Below are 24020 nucleotides of genomic sequence, written 5' to 3'. Positions count from 1 at the left end.
AAATAAAAAAGAACTTCGGCTTCTGAGTCTGTTTACAACGCGTGCGCAAGCGCATTTTCCTTTGTCGCCAGTTGATGACGCAGTGTCCCACACCACACATGCTGCTGGTGTTTTTATCTAGTCTAGAATATTAACTATATGGTTTTTATATAATGGCAACTGTACAGGTTAGCGAAGCCGAGAAGGTGTATATACTGCATGGTATACGAGTAAGTATCATTCTCAAACAGTTAGCATACATTATTCAGTGGTCTCGTCTCGTGTGTCACTCTTGTAGGGTAGCTATCCAGGTGTTTAATGGCACTAATGCTAGCTATCTTGTCCTTCTTACCCCTGTACCATTTCTCATCCATCCAGTACTAGTGCGTTTTGTTTAACATTATTGTTATATTCATATTATCAACACCAGGATGGCCTGAGAGTGGACGGACGGAGCTGTGAAGACTACAGACACATGGAGATTGAGACAGACGTGGTAACCAACACAGACGGATCAGCCAAAATTACCCTGGTAAATATTGATGTGTCTGTTGTTGTGGTCTGTTTTAACAGCAGTGAGTGGTGGAAAGTATTAAACTAAGTGCAAGTACTTTTACTTTACTGGAGTATTTCCACATTTTAATACTTTTGACTTATTATGTTTCTACTACATCTCAGAGGCAAATATTGTACTTTTACTCTAGTCACTTTTGTAGATTTGAATTATTATTACAAAACAATAAAACATACATTAACAACTTGCCTTATATTAAACGTTGGCTATTTCCCCTCTTTAAACTTTGGTTTATACATTCTGTCTAATAAACTATTCAATCAATCTCTTGAACCTATAATTGCACTGACCCTTTCTAACTGCATATATCACATGAATCTGTCTTGAGAGATAGATTATTACATGTATGATTGTTAATTAACATGCAAACATTATACTTGTGTCAATGCGGTCAGGAAGTAAGGGCTATTTGACAGTTCATATTAGGCTGGTCTGCATTCATGCGAGCGGCGGAAGTCGAGAGTAACATAGCTCTAAATGCAACGCATTAGAGCTATGGACCAGAGCTGAGCTCATACTTCATCATGTATATATGTAAAACATTTAATTCTAACCCTGAATAACAATTAAAAGGTTCTCTCTATTGTTCATCTTCCAGGGTGATTCAGCTGTTCTAGTTGGAGTCAAGGCTGAGATTGGGAAACCAAGACCTCTAGTTCCAGATGAAGGATATATGGAGTTTTTTGTTGACTGGTAGGTACTGTGGTTGGATACAGGATAGGTAGCCTAAAATCAATAGCGTTTTCGGGTTTCTGATCCGGTCTGGAGTGGAAATGTCTCCTCCTACATTTTCACCTTTTCTAATACACCTTTATTTGCGCAGTCTGTCTGTCTTTGCAGAAACATTAATGTTTTATTTGGCCAAGTATGTTTGAACAAATAGCATAACATGACCACCAGGAGGCAGTGTTTATTGCCTTATAGAATGCAATACAAATCACTGTACTACTTCTTTCAACCTAGCATTCATCATTATAGCAGAATTTATAATAATTTTAAAAAAAAGTAGCAGATCTACAAGTTCAGTGTGTCATGTCTGTTATGTAACATGTTGTGAACTTGTAGATTGGCTATTTTTGAAGGACTAAACTACACTGTCATAACAAAGTGAAATAACCCATTGACTGTCTATATCTTGTCACTTCTTCCCCATTCTGGCCCTTGCCAGTTCAGCCAATGCCACTCCAGAGTTTGAGGGTCGGGGGGGCGATGAGCTTGGGACAGAACTGAGTAACACTCTCTACAAAGTCTTCAACAACAAACGCTGTTTGGACCTGCAGAGCCTCTGCATTAGTGCTGGGGAACACTGCTGGGTGCTCTATGTCGATGTGTTGGTGAGCACCACTGTTTTCAACTACTGTACCATTCTCTGGCACGCCAGCTGGCAATTGGCATAATGTATGAGTTGCTTATAGCAGTGGTTTTCAACTCTTTTCAAATCAAGGCCCATTATATATTCGGCATTTGAGCCACGGACCACCATCTGATGAGATTTAGCCTCGCAAAACAATGAAAGACTTCGAATATTTAGTTGTCGTTGGATAAGATTTTGTCCACATTCCCATGCTTTATTGATGTGGCACCATTAGGAGAGATAACAGGCAAACGTTGATCAAAATAACAATTAATTAGCATTCTCTAGCCTAATTGTGTAGACGTCTTGTAAATTAAGTAATTCTAACAAAAATGTAATTCTTGAGAGAGTAAAATGAAAGCGGTCCATTTGGTTTCATTTTACGCTCAAGAGTTAAAGATCTATAAGGGTCCATTTGGTTACCATCTCTCCTTCATTTAGCTGGGGACCACCTGGAACCCCCTCAAGGACCACTGGTGGTCCCCAGCCCCCGGCCCACTGGTTGAAAATAGGGATGTCCCGAACCCTATACCACAATTTCTGTGTTAGCCGATACCGACACCGAATTCCGATAATTCGGTATTATAATAATAATAATAATATTTATAAACTCTGCATGCCCCAACATTGTATTTACCTGCCATAGTGTCGACCCCTTACCCCTGTGACGGATTGGTGGTTAGACTCGCTGGCATATTCGCCGATACCGATATGACCAACAAAGGCCGTTACCGATACAGTATCGGGACATCTCTAGTTGAAAACCACTGGCTTATAACATGTGGTCTGGTTGGTTTGTTACATGCATGAAGCTGCGTACTGTATGTTTTTGATTCTGTTGAGAAAGAATGAGTCATGAGGAGTCATGCTTGTGTTTGTTTCTGCAGCTGCTGCAGTGTGATGGAAACCTGTACGATGCCATCTCAATAGCTATTAAAGCAGCTCTCTTTAACACCAAGTAAGTTGTCACACAGTGGTATGCAGAATTATTCTGTGATGATCAAACGCAACTCTTGGCCAACATACAGTGTGTTTATCTATGATTCATTGGGGGAAAAAACCCGAAAGTAATGTTTTACCCTGTTGCAAAACAGAATTCCCAAAGTGCACATATCAGAAGACGAGGAAGGAGGAAAGGAAATCGAGTTATCAGACGACCCTTATGACTGCATGAGGTTGAGCGTACAGAATGTTCCTTGCATAGTGACCTTGTGTAAGGTAAGCAGTGTCGACGACACTCACTCGGTTACTGTACATTCATGGCTTGAAAGGGAAACTTATCCTTTGTTCATTTTGCTCTCATATCATCATATTTGCAGGTTGGGAATAAATGCGGGTCGTAAAAAAAAAGAAGAAGCTTGTAGATCTGCTATGTATAGCTAAAGTTTAAAATAACGGTTTAAAGTGGTTAAAAGGTGACACGGATGCGTGTTGTTGGCAGGTGGGTCATCGACATGTGGTGGACGCTACACTGCAGGAGAAGGCTTGCTCCGTGGCCAGCCTGCTCATCTCCGTCACACACAAGGGCATGGTGACCTGCGTGAGGAAGGTGGGAGGAGGCAGTCTGGACCCGGCGAGCATCTTTGAGATGACAGAGGTGGGTCCGAACTTAAGGTCTACAGCTCTCCTACCATCTGTCAGCCACTCCCCTCACAGCCCAGATATTGGCATGAACCTGAACCTCTGGAAGTTCACCTTCAGTTCAGACAATGACCTGTTTATACTTGTGTATATACTGGGTTTAAACCTGCTGTTTGCCTTATTGAACTTTGATTTTGAAGTTTATAGTTTAGATCAGTTTAGAACATTTTATTCTTCATAACTGAAGAGTTTACAAATGGAACCAAACATTTAGTTCCATTTGTACACTCAGAGTTACAGACCTGTAAGGGTCTATTTAGAACCCCCTCAAGAAACCCTGAGGGTCCCTGGACCCCACTTAGATAATGGTTTGATTCTACAATTCTATTGTGAATGAGAGCATTGGTGTGATGTAATGTTAGTCGGGTTGTGGTAACTGCACAGAGGGCCTGATTGGACGTTAAGTCATCTTTATTGTAACTTTTATTATTAACTTATTTTAGTTTTGACTTATTATCTACTTGTTCTCTACCATTAACTCTATCTTTGTTTCATCCTTACTGCGGTGCCGCCTCTGGATTAATAAAGGTCTCTTTATCTTTTCCAGGCAGGTAAACGGGTGGGCAAGGCCCTCCATGCCCCCCTCATGTCTCTGCTAGAGAAGGAAGAGAGCCTGGGGAAGACGAGGCAGAAAGTGGGCTTTCTGGGTTGACGTCAACCATCAGTTTGTAAATGTCTACTTTTCTAATAAAACATTTTTTTTATTTGTATTTTCATTTGTATAATACAGTGTCTCTCTGCAGGAACTAATAAATATCCAGTTAAATCAAACTACCTTTTTGGAGAGTGTGTTCCACAGGCATACGTTACTTAAAACGTGGCATTTAGAAACTCCAGCTTCATTTAATTTCCACTAAAACTAATTTCTTTATTGGCACGGTACTGCCACAGAAGCATTCCATCTGGTCAGTGTGTGTGTCTGTGCCAAGTGTCGGCAGAACAGTGTTGGGTTGAAGGCTGACGGAGGGAACAGATGTGACTCTGGACCATGTCCACTGGTCCTTCAGAACCCTGAGGCGTGTGCACTGTTCTGGGTGGAGACTGGAGACGGGTTCAGATCAGAACAAACTGCTTTTCTGCTCAAAGCTTGCGAGCTGTAATCACATATTAAGTAAGTCAGAGAGGCTTATCGTCTATCAGCCAGGGGCACTGAATCACGTATTAACCACTTACTGTATAACGTCATACGTTGTATGACAAATAGCGACAGTGGCAAACTAGAAGAAGCTCACAATGCATCACAAAGCTTGTAGATCTGTTCTTTCGTGTAACGTCAGAGGTCCAACTTAGTGTCGCGTAGACCGCATCTCTTGTCCCAGGTCGAAGAGGCTGGCTTCCTTAGGGTGGTCTGTGTAAGGGAATGAAGACAATACCAGCACTCAATATATGTCCTTTTCACATGGTTTTATTTACCTCTGATGAGCAGACAATGTACGCGTTTCGGCCTAGTCGGCCTTCCTCAGCATTGTTCTTCATTCTATTATGCATCATCGAGCCTTGCACCTATAAGGATTTTAAGGATTGGGTTTAAGTTGTCTGAGTTTCTACGGTAAGGACAATTGACATAAACTAAACTGTAAGGGAACTGAAATTTAAGAAGTGTGATCATTCCTTCAATACATATTATGCTAAAATGAAAATAAGATGTGATCAAAGCCACTTTCATACTCATTTATACTAACAATGTAACCTAGTATATTTAAAAAATATATATTATTCCAAAATCCATCATGTTTTTCAAGATATACAGAAAATATACAAACAACGTACATATGACATTCATATGTTGTATTCTGTCAACACAGGCATACCGTATAAAAGGAGTTGATATAAATGTCATATAAATAAAAGGGAGATTCATGCCTCACTCTGTCTACCAGTCTCAACCTGCTTTCCATGCCTGCTTCTTGTTAACACTTACATCGCAAGCGGTCTCTCTGGATTGCAGCATCCTTCCCCTGTTGTGGGAAGGGAGGGAGTGAAGGACAGACAGAAGCAGATAAATTGCCAGTTTCCATGCTTGAGCCTCACTCAACAGTTGTGACCATGGACTTCAAAGGAAATTGTGTTTTGCTGGGAGTACTCCTTCTGGTGAGCAGTGCATTTCAACAGGCACCACCAAAGAGGAAGAGAGGTGGGTGACATGAAAACAAACATGCATTGCATTTGTATTGCATTAAATATTACTTGTTTTCTGCAGCTAAACATCGCCTCATACAGCTCTTATTATACAATGCCACTACCCCTCTCAGTATATTTCTTTGAGGATATATTTTCCTGATACACAAAGGAGCATGTACTATTATGTCATTGATTATTGATTACTTCCACCCAACTCTCCTGTGTTTAATCCACTTGTCTGTCTGTTCTGTTTTAACACACCTGTTTATTTCAAATGTTTTAATTCACTCAGTCTTTTTCACTGTCTCCGGTATGTATTAATCTGAGTTCCCAGCTCTCGCACTCCTGTATTAATCCAACTGTCTGTCTCTTCTGGGTTTTAATCCACACCCGTCTTGTGTGTTTGGGGCAGATCTAACCAAGGATGTTGCCATCGAGGGTCTACAGAGACAAATAGATGACATTTTCCAGGAGCTCAATCTGCTGAAAGAACAGCAGTCCTTGCAGACAGGTACTGTAGGAAGGGTTTTTTACTTGTTGCTGTTTTCTAAAAAGGATCACTTTGCCCATTTTCAACATATCTTCATATTGGTCCTATATGCTCATTATAAGACAGCACCATTTCCATCTACTCACTGTGTCTCAGAGGACGCGGCTGTGGACAGTTCCGAAACCTGCCTGCCGGTGACATCAGTAGACAAGTTTGGTCATTTCAAACTTTTGTATTTGTTATTGTTCAAAGCAAAGCAATGTTTTCTATTATAGCATGCTAACTTGACTTTCCCAGGGAGAGAAAGGCTGTAGATTATGACTGAGCTTGAAAACCCCATCAATGATGTCATTGGTAGAGACTGGTTTCTGAACATATGAGATACAGAGTGAGTACGACACAGAAATTGTGTCATCTTATAATGAGCATTAGAGAGTACAAATCATTTTGTATTAAGATACAGTTGAAAATCGGTAGTGTTCTTTTAAACTACTCGAATCCCAGCATTCATATCCATATTCTCGGGGTAACTTTAGCCAAAAATATCTGTTCTGCAAGCTCACAATGCACTCTGGTTGTGACGTGTTGTGTGCCTGTAGCTCAACTATTCAGCAAGAGATTGATTGGTGTATATGGAAAAAGTGCAATTTGGGATGGATGTCGTAAACCCTCTTACAGTTTGCAAAAACAGACAACAGTAGGTTTGTTTAGTATATTACTATTACCGGTAAATGTTACATAACTGTACCTTATTTAGTGTGCCTTTAATTTCAGCATGTGTCGAGGAACATGCACCTAGCTGTGTCTACTTCAGGTCAGATAACCCCTGTGTTGCTGAACCTTTCACACATTGCATTTTAGTTGCTTCCATGTTTAGGGCATTTAGTGGCTCGGTGCTACAAGTTGAATGAGGCCCCAATGCTCCACGAAGTGGTTTTAAAAACAGCAGTAAAAACTGTACAATTTGATAACCTCTGAGAAGAGGGGTTTATCCTAATATATCAGTATTGTAGCCCACCAGTCTAAGATATATAGTACATTAAATGTATATATTTTTTAAATATACAGTATGTGTTTTTTTGTGGCTTTTTATATTGTTTATGTAGGGACAGACAGTAGGCTGACAGGAAATGGGGAGAGATATGGGGGGGTGACATGCAGTAAAGGCCGTCGGTATCGGGAGTCAAACCCGCGGCACACTGCCAGACTGGATTACCAGCCAAGGTGCCTGCCCTGGACCGCTGAGCCATGGCCCAGGATATTAAATGTATTTCTTTATACTGCTAGAACGTTGATGACGATAGTAATAGTCAAATGTCACAGTCTGGGATTGGCCTTTTTTGTGTTAAATAAATGAAGTCAGATGGGTTACATAATGATTGTCTATGATGGTTCTGTATTGGTCTGGAGAACACATGGAAAGCTCTTGTCTGACCTTTTGTCCAGAACACAAAATGACTTACAGTTGCTGTCCGAATCCACAAAACCATTCTACGTGAATGTAAACCATATGTGGTTAGGACATTGATCAAAGTCATTCAGGGCATCATGGTCATATTCTGAATCCAGAAAAAAACTTACATTTGTTATTATTTATTAACAGAGAAAGGTTGTATTATCTATAAAATTAAAGTGTAAGAAAATCTAATCATGGGTTTCCCCTCTTGTATCCGCAGTGTGTCTGAAGGGTGTAAAGATCCATAACAAATGTTACCTGTCTGAACCCCTGAAGAAGCGCTATCACACAGCTAGTGATGACTGCAACGCCCTGGGCGGTGTCCTTGGTACCCCGACATCCGCTGACGAGAATGACCAGCTCAATGACTACATCCGCCAGAGCATCGCTCCAGACGAGCAGGTGTGGTTGGGCATCAGCGACATGGCGACCGAGGGCACCTGGATGGACCAGTCTGGGTCAAGCGTCGTCTACAGGAACTGGGACACTTCCAACTACCGGGCCCGTCAGCCCGATGGGGGCATGTCCCAGAACTGTGTTTTGCTCTCGGAGGCCGCAGGTGGGAAGTGGTTTGATGAGAATTGTCGTGAGGAGAAGGCTTCCGTTTGCCAGTTCAACATTGTCTGAACTCTGAACAGACACACACGTCTTAACCATAGAATGCTTTTTGCTGTGTAATCATTGTTCATTGCCACTTTCACTGAAATAACGGTTTAAACCAGTGCTTCTAAGCTGGTTTTGCATTGGGATCTAATCCAAATCCATTTCAGTTGCATTAATGTCATATAGAAAACAAAGTACAAGTTGTCCCACATTAAGTGATGCATCAAAATGAAAATATAATGCAAGACCACGAAACACCAGTGTTCAGTAGTAGTTGTAACGTGTCCCGTACATTCTTTGTGGTTACAGAAAATCCTGGTTAGAACATGGGTTTTGAAAAACAAAAAAAGGTGGGGACAGAGGTCACTTGCAGTAGCATCACTGACTTCTGTGAGAATATCACACCAACATTGTATTTTTCACTTTCTATACATGATATGTATAGAAAGTGATAAATACAATGATATTGGTTGTTTGTTATTTCTGAAATCACATTAAACTCAGTACTGGTGCTGGCACCAGCTTTCACTAATATTAAAGAGATGGGGATTTAATTCTTCCCCATGGGGAGGACTCTTCATAAAATAGTAAAAACCTTTTGGGGTCTTGAACCACATTTTAAGAAACATTGGTTTAAATTAAGTCTTGCCATGACAAACTTCTCTTCTGCTATGCCTTGCCAAGTTGGTGCAAGCCTAAGGTTCAATAAATTACATTGATACAAAAAAAATCTCAACTTGCTGCATTCCTTACACCAAAGATTAGTTCAGATGTGAGAGCCTTGTTGTCTAGTTGTCTTGTAGCCTTGTCTAGCCTGAAAAATACAGCCAATGAATCACGGAAACAGCGTTTTTATGTTTGTCGTTGTGTATACTACTATTTAGCAGAAACGTGTATTCTGAGATACTTTATACATGAAAAACGCATCTAAAATAATTATGAAGTCTCTTACTGAAGTATGGTGTTACTCGGTCAACTTGGCTTCTGCCAATGCCACTTCCAATAAAACGGTTCCACTGTGAACAATGGAGGCCTGTCCACACCCTCACCGTTTTCTGTGGCTTAAGTTCCTGTGGTTTATGTCAAGCTCACCGTCCATTTCATAAAGGTCACTATGATTTAGACTCGAGTAAACTAAGGGATACAAGGTCATAGGCCAGTGTGAGATGAGTTTTGTCAAACACTAAAGCAAGTGATTTTTCTTTGTCAACGAAATTTGACAGAATTTATTATAAAAATAAATGGAAAAAAAAGTAATTTGCACAAAAACAAAACAATTTACCAGAAAAAACACTAAAAGGTTAACAAATACATTGAGCAAAGGTCCTAAAATGCATTTTTTTTAAATGCCCCAGCAGCTCCCCTAAAATCAGTGGCTTGCTCAAGCAAGATTCAAATAAAAAAACAAATTCTCGACGGCAATGTTGAGGGAACGATAAAAGTCGCTTTCAAGTAACAATAACATAACATGTGTGCCCATAATATATGGGCACATATAATATATAGAAGCACATCAAATAATTGCAGGGGAATGAGAATGAGGGAAGGAGGGGGGGGGGGGGTGTTCTCCTTTTTCAGTTTGAATCTTCTTAGGAAATGCACTTCTATATTGCCTTTATAAAACATTAGATGAAGAAACACTAGAAAAAAGGAACTGATGCTATCTGACTGATTCACTCCTACAGTAGTTCAGTTAGTGACCATTTCCCGGGTTCCCTGAGTGTAATAAACCACTTAAACCCTATTATACAGTACTTAGTTTACCAGGGTTCCCTAGGGTCTATTCTTGGTCCCATCCTTTTTCCTTTCTTCCAAAGCTAAACAAAATGTCTTGAGTTTGCATGTTTTGAGCTTGTAGACTCCCTGTTGTAGACAGACTTTCTGCAAATGTTCACCCCAGAATAGAGACGCTAGGGTTTGTGGTTAATGCAATGTTCTGTCACATTCCTCCAGAACAGTGAGCCCTTGGGAAGCCCAGAGTTGTCACAACAAGTAGTCTGTAACAGTAGTCTGTCAATGACACACAGTCACAGCCTCACCGTGCTATACGGAATCCTCCATTATCGTGTCAGCCATTGGTTCTAGCTCTGGTTCCATCTCTGGTTCTAGGTCTGCTGCAGAGAGGCGAATGGTGTTAATGTCCCCTATGTTCTTGAACGTGTACAGCTCGTTGTCCACCATCCTGCGGTCGTGGAAGCCCATGCTGTCCTGCCGGTCGAGAGGGATGGGGGTGCGGGGTCGGGACGGGATGAAAGAGTCCGCAGGGTCCAGGAAATAGTCCGTCTCAAGTTTTTCCCTCGGTTCTGGTTTTCTTACGGCGGAGAGTTCTCCGTCGATAGGTCCAGTGAAGGTCTGGTATGAATCAGTCTGAATACCTTTGAAGTGATCCGACATGCTGTCCACATAACTGGAATCCCGCAGCAGATGTCCATACACCATGGTCTCGTCAATGGAGGCATAGACGTGGGACTCGTTGTCTGAACGAGTTTTGGAGAAATGTCTGTCGCCTGGGCGGAAAATGTTGCCCTTGCCAATGTAGATAGAATTATCTGCGCGCATTTTCCCTTTCTTCTTTTTCCTGTTCAGAAAATCAAATAAAAGGAGCCGTTATTTGAGTGAGCAGGCATAAAAACATTTGTTTTTTAATTTGTTTGGTTTTGGTGGTGCAAAGATACACTCCACAGATACATTCTTTGCACCATAAACAGCTGCCAACATAACTTACTTTACGTTCATTAATTTATCAACACATACATGGAATTCATCCGAAGATTCCTAACCATCAGGAGAAGTGTTCAGCCACTGAACAGTGCCTGGGGACCAGCTCTAAGACCAGAGCCTTGTTCAAAAGCACTGGCAGTGTTACCCACAACAATGATAACGCTGCCTCAATACTTGCGCCACTATTACAATAAAAGAAGTCTGTTTTTTTTGTCGTACTCACTTTGTCACTATGCACACAGCAGTCAGTATGATGAGCAGGAGGAGGAGGACCGCTCCTACGATGCCCAGTATGATGGCTAGGATATCTGCAGAATTGTTACAAAAAAACAAACAAATCACAAACATTAGCAAGGAAAAGGTCATAGTTAAATACACAGCAGATATCCGGTGTTTGAGATGCTAGGGGGAATTGTGGGATACATGCCTTTCCTTTTGATATCCTTTTTTTATATTTATATTTATATTTCATCCATGCTACTGGGTAGACAATTTAACAATTTATTTAAATATGTGCCTGTATGTTAACCTCATTACCCCTGAATATCCCAATTATGGATTATTATACAGTATATATTGTTATTCTAACAAATATATTGTTATTCTAACAGCAAAAATAGAACAGCTACAAGCTCACATGTGACACATTGTGAGCTTGTAGATCTGCCATCTTCATTGTTTGTTGCACGATGAAGTATACAAGGGCTTAAGTGGTTAAGAAAATGTCCACCCCTCAAACCCTGCATTATACAGTATATCTGTACATCTTACAGCAAAACAATACAACATGTTCTTACTGTTCTTCTTCTGCAGGGTGACTTTGGTGACGGCTCCAAAGTGACCCTCATCTGGCATACAGTTGGACATGTTGAGATAGAAGCTTTCTGGAACCGGTAGCTTGTCATCCGTCAGCTTCTCGTCTTCCCTGCGGCTCAACATCGGCTCCGTGGCACTCAGGGTTTGGACCTTGATGCCCGTGTGCCTCTGACCACACTTTGGCTGGCTGACGTTGACAAACTGCAGCTCTGCAGCGTACTGGCTCTGCAGATTGACGATCCAGGACACCGTCGAGAACGGCTTCATGCCATTGGGCCAGTTAGGGGTGGCCAGCAGGCCTGGCGAAGACATCTTCGGGTTCACAGTGTAAATGATGCTCTCTGAAAAAAGCAGAGCAATGAGGTTATGTTGTAGCGAATTTGTCACCACCAGAAGCCTCCACCTTCTATCCTCCAGCGCCCCCATGTGACAATTTATAAGCCAAGAGCCCATGACTACAGTATACAGTAGATATTACAATATATGACAAATTCTAATAACTAAAAGATTATTATTATGCAGTGTTCATTTTGTTGACTAAAAGACTAAGATTTTGATTGATTTAGTTAGTTAGTTGCTGCGAGAGTGAGGTCTAGCCAACACCAACTCGGGATTCCTGGATCGCTGCCCTCCACAATTTCCTATCCAACGTCAGGTTCTTGAGCTCTTCAGTGTTGTCAGCCAAGCTGTCGCGCCACAGCACGTCTACATTAGGTGGTACATTTCTTTCCCCTCCCGGCTTTGCCCTGGGTTGGCTCCCATAGGGTCAATTTACTTGCCTCAAGTGCCTGACGCAGTGCCTTGCCAGCCTCATCCTTCTCTCTCTGACTTTGTCTGTGACCCGTGGTAGGTCCCCATAAAGGTCCACATTTCTGATGCGGTCCGTCCATGTGACACCTAGTGCCATTCGTAGCATTCTTGTGTAGACTCCATCCAGGGCTTTTTCCTGTTGTATTGTAAGGGTCCATGTCTCGGCCCCATACAGCAGTACTGACTCCACAGTAGCTATGAACAGCCGCCTCTTAAGGTCTTCTTCAATATCTGATTTCCACTCTCCTCATCCCGTTAGTCGACTAAGACTAAACAATTTCAGAAGACTAAATAGGACTAAGACTAAATCAAAATCTGCTGAAAGAATTAACACTGTTATTATGTTTATTAATATTCCACTTTTGGAAAATGTTTACTTTCCCACATTTCCCTTTGGAGAAGTTATGTGTCATGATTGTCAAGTCATCTCATCTAAGATGCAAACAATGCATTAACTATGACTATTCAAACCTTTGATTTCCTTGCTGAAGGAGACGTTAAGAAAAGGCCATCTGATCTCGCTGAAGTCCTGGGCTGTGGCCGTGACAGAGATGTTGGCATGGATCTGTATTTTCCTGATGATTCCCTTGGAGCAGAAATCCCCGATGGCTGATCCGTCGGCCTCAGCAATATGCAGGGAAACACTGCCGTTGCACTCCTGTCCGGGTAGGGACTGCCTGAGGGAGCCTGTGGGGGGCAGCAGGTCCACCGTGCTATCCACCGGGATGTTCAGGTGCCAGGTGAAGCTGTGGAGGGGAATGGGCAGGCCGAAGTCCAGTGTGGGGACGGTGAGGGGCGTGGCACTCACAGAGCAAGACTCCAGACTGTGACAGCCTGTTGATCAGGGGTACAATGACATTTAAGGCTTCATCATCATCATCATTATTTTTTTACTCAACACTACTGAGCATAATTTCAACTAGTGGTGCATTTATGGTAAATGGTGCATTTATATAGCGCCTTTATCCAAGGCGCTTTACAGAGATTGTGCATTACATTCACACACACATTCATACACTGATGGCGGAGGAAACCATGCAAGGCACCAACCTGCTCATCGGGAGCAATTAAGGATTCCATGTCTTGCTCAAGGACACTTCAACACTAACTCTGGGGGAGCCCGGGATCGAACTGGGAACCTTCTGGTTCCCAAGCAGCCACTCTACCCCTGAGCCACTGCCGCCCCGGCGACTATATATAGATCGTAAATAAAACCACCATGAGGGATGTGAAGGTTAATGATTGTGATTTGGGACTTCTATTGTCGCCCTCGATAAGAACATAGAATCAGATATATAACAGATACAATTCCATGAGGACATTGTGAAAGTAATGTTAATGAGACTCAGTTAACAACAATTGTGGGAGAAAAGGGCAATTGATGTGTTTGCCCCAGATCTCAAAGCTACTTTCACTGATAGCCGTTTTTTATTTTCATTTAATTGTCCTCTTTGATTTCGTACAATAGAAAAATCAATCTTACCGATAGTTTTACTGGCAGTGAGACGTAGATCTTCATTTGGACAGTCGAGGAAGGACAGTTTGGCTTTAGTGCCCGGGGCCACGACAATCTTCTTTTTAACAACAGAATCAATGCTCATCTCACAGTAGGGATCTGAACCCACCTTCTCCAGCTGGAGGGACAGGCTGTCCCTTTTCGTAAGATCTACTGTACATAGAACTGGACAGAAAACACCAACAAAACATTACAGAACAAAATATCAGAATATCATAAATGGATGCAGACTTATGCGTAATGCACGGCAGACTGAATGCCTTCTGTGTTATGCACTTTATACCAACTATATCTTGAATAGAGACACATGCAGGTCATACTAAAATAGAAATAACTAATCTGGCTTAATGTTTTACAAATCTGGTTATTTTATGAAGGGAATCAGTTCAGTGCAAGCCGATTCGTTTTAGAAAAGCAAATGGAATGTTGAAATTACTTTTGTTTACTAAGCATGGTACACTATGATCAAAGTATAATTTTAGAACCAGTATCGGAATGTCACAACCAAAACCTATGGGAAAAGGGAGTCTCAATCAACAAGCCAGTCCTACTGAACACTGAAACATCAAATCACCTGGATGTCCACTCCTCATGACAGACACTCTGAACTTCAGGGTAAGACCTTGCAGTGTGCTGTTGGTCTCACAGTTCCACAGAGACATGTAAAAGTTGCCCTGCTTGTGCTCCGGCTGAGGGCTCGTCAGGGTCAGCTCAGTCACCTTCTTGTCCTGCTTCTCGTATTCCACCTTCACTTCCTTACTGAGGCACTCCGGGTCGGTGTACTCCAGCAAGCGCACGGTGTAGTTGTGCATGCCAGGAACTATGAAGTGCCACCTCATTTGCTGATTGTCAGGGAAATCTCTGGGGTAGTTGGTAGTGATGAAGTCAGTATCTGATGTGCCCCGTGGGAGATCCACTTTAACTATGGCCAACACTGGTGAGAGACAGAGAAAGAGAGAGAAAGAAAGAGAGAGAGACGGACGTCTGAATAATGCGATGGGAATGAGTCATACGAGTACTAGCAACCCATCTTTTGTGTTCTGAACCAACTCTCTCCCCACACTGTCGGGGGAATCCCAGGCCAGTACGACTTATAATTTTTCATTCACCACAAGGGTGAATGAAAATTAATCTATTAACATGTTGATGAAATGCCATTCTCTCACTGTAGAGGACCGGAGCTGGTGATACCTGGTATACAACACTTACTGTTAGTCTCCTGCCCAACTGTCAGCTTGAAGTCCAGAGGATCTAGTTTCTTGTCCCACGGCACCTGTAGAGACACACGGCCCTTGTAGCGAACCTGGATGGTATTGATGGTGCCACTTCGACAAAAGGTTCCAATGGTGGCTGGCCCACTGCGTAAGTAGGTGATGATGGTGTACGTGTGCTCATCTGTGCACGTCTCCCCATTGGGAATCTGTTTCATTCCTGGTTCTGGGAACTCCATTTGGAAGGCCCGATTAGATACCACTTTCATATCCCAGATGAAGGTTCTGTTGAAGTCGGGGAACAGGGAGGACTCAGCCTGAACAATGTTACCACTGCAGGTGGTCTCGGTGCAGTCTAGATGTACCGGAGACAAAGCAACAGAAGAGTATTTTTACTATTTGAAATAACACCAATCAATACAATACATACATTTACTATATATTTCTTCTGGTATGGAATATATTGAAATATGTACTATAAGATCCCTACTTCTGAGTCAAATTCTGGTTGTTTTTAAAAGCCTCTTACCAATGTCTCGGATGATCGATACACTGAAGAAGTCCTGTGGCCGAGGACAGTCAAACTCTACTGAGGTGTTTCGAGCGTCCTTCAGGGTCAGATACGTCGGGTTGCACTGCTGCGGTTCTTCACCAACACAAACTTCACAGGGTGGCTCCTTGCCCTGCCTACTGATGGTGACTCTGGTGTCAGTGTCAGGCATCACAGACATCCTTCTGCCCTCTGAAGGGAGACAGAGGGGTGAGGTTAGAAGGATGTTACAGAATAGTATGAATCGTACACAAGGGGCCCCAGATTTGTATTTATTGTCATAAATGGCATACATAAGAAAGCATATCCACATACGTTATTATTATGCCATGGCTCTGTAGGCGGCAAGTAGTATCACATTAAACTTTACTTATGAAGCAACAACGAAAGCTGACCAAGTGCTGTACATGGTTAAAACAGAGCATCAACAAATAATGTGCCCATCTACGCACAAAGAAAATGTTAACTAATTTGATAGGCTCAAGTGCAATTAAAAGCCAGGGAGAACAAGTAGGTTTTGAGTAGGGATTTAAAAACCTAGATGGACTGGGCTGATCTGATGGGCAGGCTATTCCAGTCTAGAAATGGGTCTGTCTGTCCAGGGCTAATCTCGCAAAACACTGGACTGACCTATCGGTGCCAAATTTCCTGGCAGAATGCCTTTCAAAATATTTAACTTAAATCGTACAATGGAAGTTGATGGGGGTGGATAGGGCCCAAAAGGTGTCATCATAGATATGGTATGTGATGACCTTTGTTTTTATTAACAACAATCTCCTACCTGTGTGACTGAGCGATGTCTCATAACTTCGTTTTCATGTTTAGTTTTTAAAAAGCTACAACATTCATAGTTATTAGTCATGTAGGCATTGTATGTGGCCTCCAGGACTACACTTCAGGTCAGTAGGCGTTTCATCTCCTTTAGTGACTAGTGAGGTTATCTATGACATACAAGAATCAAATCATTACCAGTCATTGGATCATCGGTCTGTTTATCCAGAGATAATCTTGCAAACCACTGGACTGATCACTGCCAAATGTAATGTGCACACTGTCTGCAAGTGGGCCAAGGAACCGCCATGCATTTTATCTTCCACATAATATGCTTTATATTGTTTGAAATGTGTAACTTTGGGTAATTTGGGTTCAGATTGGGCTGAAACCTTGGCCAAATATAGAGCCATACAGTATAGATGCGTCATAGATGACCGACATTACAGGCTGGCAACATGAAGCCTGGGATCAACGTGAAATCACGCCATTATACCCCCTGGATCATGTTATTATAAGAAATGTAATTTATAATATGTAATACAATAAAGATGGGCAATCCGAGCACTCAAAAAAGTAAAATAAATAAAATAATTAAAGTTACGTTTAAAACGCCAACATGTTTCGACTCAAACGAGCCTTCATCAGGGAAAGTATTGCTATTTTTTAAACTTTTGAGTGCTCGAATCACCCCTCTTTCTTATATGCTTTCTTATATGTGCTATAGTATAGTCCCTTTGATCCTTGAAGCACCATCCGTAACTTTTTTACTTTTTGCACCTCCACTTTTTTCGCTAATAATATAGTTCTATTGATAATTGTTAATAATGAATAGGTTCTAATGAAACAGTGCCCAGAGCCTCCTAGTGTCGCCAACATCTCATCAGCCACTGACTGTCTCTGAACCCCCAAGAGACAGTAGCATGCCACTTCGACACAGGCCAGGGTCTGATCAGCCTTGGTCGGGTCGCCTGGAGGAGCGCGTCTGTTGTTGCGAGACCCAAAACATCCAATGATTCCAGATAACAACACAGATCATGTGTCAACGTGAGCTCTGTAGGACTTACGTTTGGGCACTGCTTTCACAGTGAATGCAGTCGCGCCTGGTTCTTCACCCTGGGGGACTTGTATCGTCACCGTTGTCTTGCCAAGCAGATCCAGATGGGAAATAGTTCCCTTCCTGCAATAGTAATTATTTTGGACCTCTCCTGCATCATTAGTGGTTCTCACAGTGTACTTGTAACCATCTTCACATTTCTTTGGTCCAGTAGTTTCCTTCAATCCATCACCGGGGAAGTCCAAAGACAGTACCGTCTTCTCGGGTAAACTGACTTCCCATGTGAGGCTTCTGGGGAAATCTATGAAGATACCTGGCTGAACGTCTCCTGAAGCTGGACTGCAGGAGGTCTTGGTGCATTCTGGGTGTTTAAAATTAAAAAGAGAAATTATCATTAATGCGTTTTGACATTTCAGGGCATAGCAGCTGATCAAACAAACAACAATTGCAAATATACAAAAAGGCAATTCCGTATTATTTTCAAATAAATATATATATTTAGTCAATACATTATAAACTTCCAACTTACTTTTCCAATGTCAAGTGTCTATCAGCCTCTTTACTATTCATTTTAATACATTAAAACTCATTCATGTTGCGTTCATTCATTTCATTTCATGTTCGTTCATTCATTTCAACCCTCACCTATTTTCTTCTGGATTTGAACACCAAATGAATCTTGAGGCTGAGGGCAGCTAAACTCCACTGAGGACTTTTGGGGATCTGATATTTCCAGTGCCGTGGAGCTGCAGGTGGGGTTGGAACCCTCATTTAAGCACACGTTACAGTTCGGTCCATCAGCCTCACCCGTGATTATCACAGTGGTCCCCATGTCGGTGGTTATAACCACCGGTTGACCTTTTGAATGACAGAGAGGGAGAGTATATTATGCACTCATTCTTCATTTAAGAATAAAAACATTAAAAAAAACAATCTGATTTGACCATGTCCTTACTCAAAGGCTTGGCAGACACGGTGAAAACAATAGGAGGTGGTGCTATCTTCGGTTTAACTTGTAGAGACACAGCAACTTGACTGGGCAGGTCTAAATGGGTCACAGAACCATCTCTGCAGTAGGCCTGGGTCCAGACATCTCCGTTCCGTTTGCCTTGGGATATCGAGTACTGAAAACCATCGGGACATGAATTTGGGTCTTTGGTTTCTTTGATTCCGACCCCTAGGATGTCCACACCCAAGACAGTCTTTTCGGGTGCTTTTAGGTTCCAGGTGAAGGTTCGCGAGAATTCTGTGAGGATGGAAGGTTCAGCTTCTCCCGTGGTAGGGCTGCAGGAGTCTGCAGTGCATTCTGAATATGTAAACAAACGAGAGGTTAAGAGAAGAAAATTACCGAACTGGTTGTACAGTTTGAGTGCTAAGAGGGTATATTTAATCAATAGAACAACGTGGATGTTCTCATTCACTGGGAAACTATTCTGGGAAAGCCTAAACCTTTGATTACATTCTTTTTTCTTTTTTTTGGGGGGACAAATATATATATATATTTTTTTTAATATATGTTTACTGGTAGTAGGCATCAACAATTTAGTACAGTTTGACCATACCTTTTTTTTTTTTTTCTCCCTCACCCCATCCCTCCCCCCAGTTTTGATTACATTCATGATGCAATACATTGATTGCATTCATATTAATGCAGCCAATGGGATTTCACTGTGCATTGTGTGAAGCTGAAGAATGGAGCAATGTGTTCCAACATCATTATAGAATGGAGAAACTCACCTATACTGCTAATGACCGTGACAGCATAAGCCTCCTCAAGAGGCTTGGAGCAGTTGAAGAGCAAAGTGACCTCTTCTTCAGCTGCCACAGTCAGAGTGGAATCACAAGACGACTGGGTGTTATTGACCCCGCTGAGTGTGCACACAGTGCACGGGTCAGCAGGCAGGGTAGTGGATACAGTCATCACAAAGCCTTTCTGAAGTGTCACCGTCTTCTGTAGACATTCTGAAGAAACAGCAAAAAGGTGAAAGTTAAAGCGACAATAGGACTTCATTTTTATTTATTTATTTACCAGTAGCATATCTGCAGTACTTTGAGGTGGTCTCCCTACTCTTCCAATGGCCAATTCCACTGGATTGGTGTCCTAACAGGCGTTGACAATAAAATTAGATGAAGCACACCGGATTGGCTATTATAGTTCAAACATTACAATACCTCTTTCTCTGTCAGGAGACATACAACGTATGGATTATAGCTCAATCCGTAATTGAATAATTCTCCAACCAGATTGGACAATGATATAGAAAGCTATTCTATTCCATTATGTCATTGCTACCATTACACACATTAATAATAGACAAAACCAACAATTACATTACATTGCTAACAGAACAGTCTATTTTAAAGCATTGCAAAACTCTCGAGAGCACTATACTCAACATAGCACTACAAAAATTGGAATGGCGAGCCTCCAATGTGGATAACAGACTTGTGGATAACAGTGGTCAAGCTGAGTGATGTCAGTCATCTACCGTATGATGCAAGCCATCTACTGTATGACATGATCTATGACTTAAAGTGAAATAAAAGAAAGTCTAGAAACGTGTCAAAAACACTTTTGTGGCCGTCGCCTACTGGCAGAATAGATTTGGCGCTGATCTGTCCAGCAGTTTGTGAGATTAGCATTGGACACACAGACCCTCTTACAGCCAAGACAGCTAGACATCCTGCAGGGCCACACTGTATAAATCACATTGCGTGGTTCCCGGGAGCGATCCATATGAGATGGTGTGGCTAGATAGATAGTTCAGGTTTGCTTGACAACGTTGACATTCAAATCAACAGAGAGGAAAAACGGTGTCAGGTGGCTGGCCATCCTCAGTAGTACACACACAAAGCAGAGCAGTGTCCAAGTGTCACTTACAGTGTTAAGCTATCAACTGAGCACCATGGATACACATCTAATAACAAAAGGCATACACCTATGAGCCTGGTCGATGTCAACGATTAAGCAAATAGAACGGTTCCAGGCACACCTGTCTCTGTGGCACTACCAGTGCCAGTGGACCAGAGACGACTCATTGAATTAGTCCTGAGTCATCCAATGGGGGGGAGGTGAACAAGCCCTCTGTCCTGTTTTTCAAACATGAATATCTCCTGTCTCTGTGATATTTGACTCTCCTCTGCGACTCTTGATACATGTTCTCTATACATGTACCCAGTACTTCTACATTAGGTACATAATAGCCTAATCCTTTAACAACCGTAGTTGAAACAATCATCGGTACTTTCCTGTAATTGTATGCAGTAATAGTGCTGGGGGCAAATGTAACTTTTGGTTCCAACCCTGTTTAGTGTAGCAGCAAGTATTTCTATTTCATTATGAGGACTACACTACAGTCTTCACAGTTAATGTTATTCGTTTTGGTTTGTTCAATCAAACACAAACATTAGAACAGAAGATCTGTTTGCCCTCACAAAACCAGCACAGAGGCTCCAAATAATGTATCAATTCAGCACAAAGGGAAAGTAATGGCAAGCAGTGTTTCTGCCCTAAAAGCCATCTTCAGTGGACTCTTTATGTGATGATAAAGCAGAGGGCTATTTGCAAACGTTACGACTACTTACTGCATGTTTTACAACAGAGGTTCCTTCCAACCCTGATTGTCAGGGACCCTGACAGTAAGTTGATTCCCTCGTGTGCACTTCTAGCTATATATTAAGACTATACCGTAGACATAGGACACCAGGTGAACATAATGAATTAATTATAGCGAAAACCAACTACACTACAAGGGTCCCAAAGGACCAGGGTTTTTGAGGCTACATTGATTTACATGACATTTCTGGGCTGTTTATTTTTATTTTTATGGCAGTGGTTCTGAAATTGGGATCCAGGGGGTCCCAGTAAAATAATTTAATATAGCATCAAAATCAGTTCAAGCACTTTAAGCCATTTACTATGGCTATTCAAAAATAGCCCCTCTAAAAGCTCACAACGCAATGTGATCTGTTGAGCTTGTACATCGCCATTCTTTAATTTGTTTGGAATTTTTGTAATAAGACAAATCTGCTCTTCTGGGGTCCCTGTCCTGGCACAAAATATTTTCAGAAGGGTTTCCGTGGCCAAATGCATATTCATTTTGGGCTTCAGAATCGATTTCCCCAATGTACACGTTCAATAGCAGTCAGTCGCCTTGTACTGAAAGACTTTCGCTCCTTGATGGAACACGAAAACTGGTTTGCAAAACTTTGCATTTTTTATTATTAAACTGTAAGTAAAACTGTTGATCTGATAAATAACATAATGACTATTGGTAACTGGTCTTGCATGCAAATTCTGTGTTCACAAAAGTGAACCAGACTTCCAGAGTACTGAATAACTGCCTTATGTTCCCCACTAAAACCACCCTAATCATTGCTAGAGTGATACATTCTTTCCATATGGAGCTATTGATGAAGCTTCCAGACAGAAATAGGACATAATTACGACAGTTTAATTTACATTTAAATGTCCCTTAGCATTCAAAACATTAGGCTATTATTTGTTTCTTTTTTAACAGGAAGCACTGCAGTATTCAGCATTTGATTTGAATGAACCCTTTCAGTTCACACACAAGATGCAGCAGTTGAAATCACCAGAAACTTGGTGACTTGAAAGTGGAGAACAGTACCCTAGCATTTGCTTTGAGAAAAGCCTCCCTATACCATAAATGCAGTTCTCAAGGGCAGGGACTGTAAACAATGGGTGTGTCACACAGTCCAAGACAGTGAAACGTTGCTGTGGTGAAGTAGAGTCGACAGTAAACTAATTAATATTAAAGAAATAATAAAACAGTCGCTAACGTTTATGAGTTATGCAGGAAAAACAACTATTATTTAGGTTGATGTGCCTGCATTGTAGCCTATGACAATAATGCCTCTAAAAGCGGCATATAATTGTCCTTCAGTAGGCCTAAAGAGTTCAAAAGTCATGGCAGCTATTCATTCAAGAAATTTGTCTTTATTTTCATCACTGTGTCAACTCAAATTATAAGAGGACTAGCCTACTACATTGCCAAAGAAGTCTTTTAGAATATGATGTTTGTTTTGTAAAACTAAACAAACATTTTGGACTTTTGACAGCCATGCTGTTTTTACAAAGCCTATACCCACTGAATCCAAGCAAATTATGTTACTAATTTGTTAGCCCTAGGTCTACTAATTTGTATTACTGTACATTAACAGACTTGAATGTAATAGACTGGTCAGCCATAAACCTATATAGACTTACTTAAGTAATGTATAATGTAGCAGAGGACTAAAGCAAACGATGCTTTTACAAGGCCTAGTAACAACACCCATTTACTTCTCTCATATTTAGAGATTGTGTTCTCACCTGAGAAGTTGAAGAGGCCTAACATCATGGTTCCCAGGAGCGTAGAAATGAAAATCACAGAGAACCTCATCTTGCTAGATAAAAAAATAAAAAGCCTACAAGACTTTTTTTAAAACAAGGCTACGTCTGCTACCAAATACACATTTCCATTAGAACGTTTGAATGCTCACGACGGCGTTGAGTTGACAGCAGCGCAGCAGTCCTGCAACTTCCTGATGTGATCCGAGCTGCTGCTGCACGGCAGAGCGGAGGGCGTGGCTCTCAGAGGGCGTGGCTCACAGACTGTCAGGTACGTTACCTGTTGAAACCTGACAGTCAATGAACGGTTAGGCCTGTTATGCTGCTGCCCTGTGGTCGCTGTGCTGAACCCCTGATGATGATACCAAATAACTGGGGGATTACCACAGGACCGTATGAGAAATCCTTTTGTTGCTTGGCACTGAGTCGGCATGGCTGCCCTATTTATAAACATTGTCACATGCCAAGGATAGTTGGCACTGCATCATGCTGTGTGAGCAAAAAGAGAAAGGGAGTGGAGTAGATGGAGCCTGAAGAACTAATATAGGGCTAGGGCACCTGTTTATTAATTATAGGAATGAGTTAGGTCTTCACAAATGTAAGCTGTCCCAATATGATAGGCATAGCTTTGACTTAAAAGAAAGAAAGAAACTTGACATTGTTGATTTGGGGCAGGTGTGTTTTCAGTAAAACCTGTCCGTTCAGTGCCAATTTTTTTTGCATGAAGTTTTGTTGTTTGTCAGTCACTTCATGGAGCTGCTGGGCCTATTGGGGTTAATAGAATACCTTACTCTAAGGTTAATACTGCAGTATTTCAGAGGCATCCTCCTGTCTCCACACGCCTCATGACGCCAGCATTCCTGAGTGAAACAGCCGGGGGCCCGAATGCGCGGATGTGTCCTCACTCCTCACATAATACTTGTGTGGTCATGCATGCACGCATACACATCCACATCGATACACGTAGGCTATGCTGCTCGTGCTCGCCAGCGCACAT

At 41.8% G+C, this 24020-nt stretch overlaps 3 protein-coding genes across 3 annotated transcripts; 2 read left to right on the top strand and 1 right to left on the bottom strand.

Moving 5' to 3' along the window:
* Window positions 1–69: 69 nt before the first annotated feature.
* exosc7 (exosome component 7) lies at window positions 70–4258 on the top strand. Its single transcript, XM_080787404.1, has 8 exons — window positions 70–209; window positions 410–511; window positions 1152–1246; window positions 1722–1887; window positions 2795–2865; window positions 3002–3125; window positions 3349–3504; window positions 4096–4258. Exons 1-8 carry the CDS (start codon window positions 153–155, stop codon window positions 4198–4200), a joined length of 876 nt encoding a protein of 291 aa, XP_080643530.1. The 5' UTR covers window positions 70–152; the 3' UTR covers window positions 4201–4258.
* Window positions 4259–5500: 1242 nt separating this feature from the next.
* LOC308332048 (tetranectin-like) lies at window positions 5501–9286 on the top strand. The gene is made up of 3 exons (XM_080787660.1): window positions 5501–5682; window positions 6082–6180; window positions 7836–9286. The coding sequence occupies exons 1-3, from the start codon at window positions 5565–5567 to the stop codon at window positions 8240–8242; spliced, it is 624 nt and encodes a 207-aa protein (XP_080643786.1). The 5' UTR covers window positions 5501–5564; the 3' UTR covers window positions 8243–9286.
* A 125-nt stretch (window positions 9287–9411) lies between these two features.
* cdcp1b (CUB domain containing protein 1b) lies at window positions 9412–23187 on the bottom strand. The gene is made up of 13 exons (XM_080787659.1): window positions 23006–23187; window positions 19408–19632; window positions 18626–18976; window positions 18316–18528; window positions 17681–18031; window positions 15822–16034; window positions 15291–15647; window positions 14656–15015; window positions 14049–14246; window positions 13037–13399; window positions 11737–12096; window positions 11163–11247; window positions 9412–10796 (listed from the first exon to the last, which is right to left on the bottom strand). The coding sequence occupies exons 1-13, from the start codon at window positions 23073–23075 to the stop codon at window positions 10262–10264; spliced, it is 3681 nt and encodes a 1226-aa protein (XP_080643785.1). The 5' UTR covers window positions 23076–23187; the 3' UTR covers window positions 9412–10261.
* Between the last annotated feature and the right edge of the window lie 833 nt (window positions 23188–24020).

Source organism: Protomyctophum bolini (assembly GCF_963924005.1).
Source record: "Protomyctophum bolini genome assembly, chromosome: 17".
In the NCBI taxonomy this organism is placed as follows: domain Eukaryota; kingdom Metazoa; phylum Chordata; class Actinopteri; order Myctophiformes; family Myctophidae; genus Protomyctophum; species Protomyctophum bolini.
The sequence above is the reverse complement of the archived record's forward strand: the minus strand, read 5'-3'. Positions and strand labels throughout refer to the sequence as shown.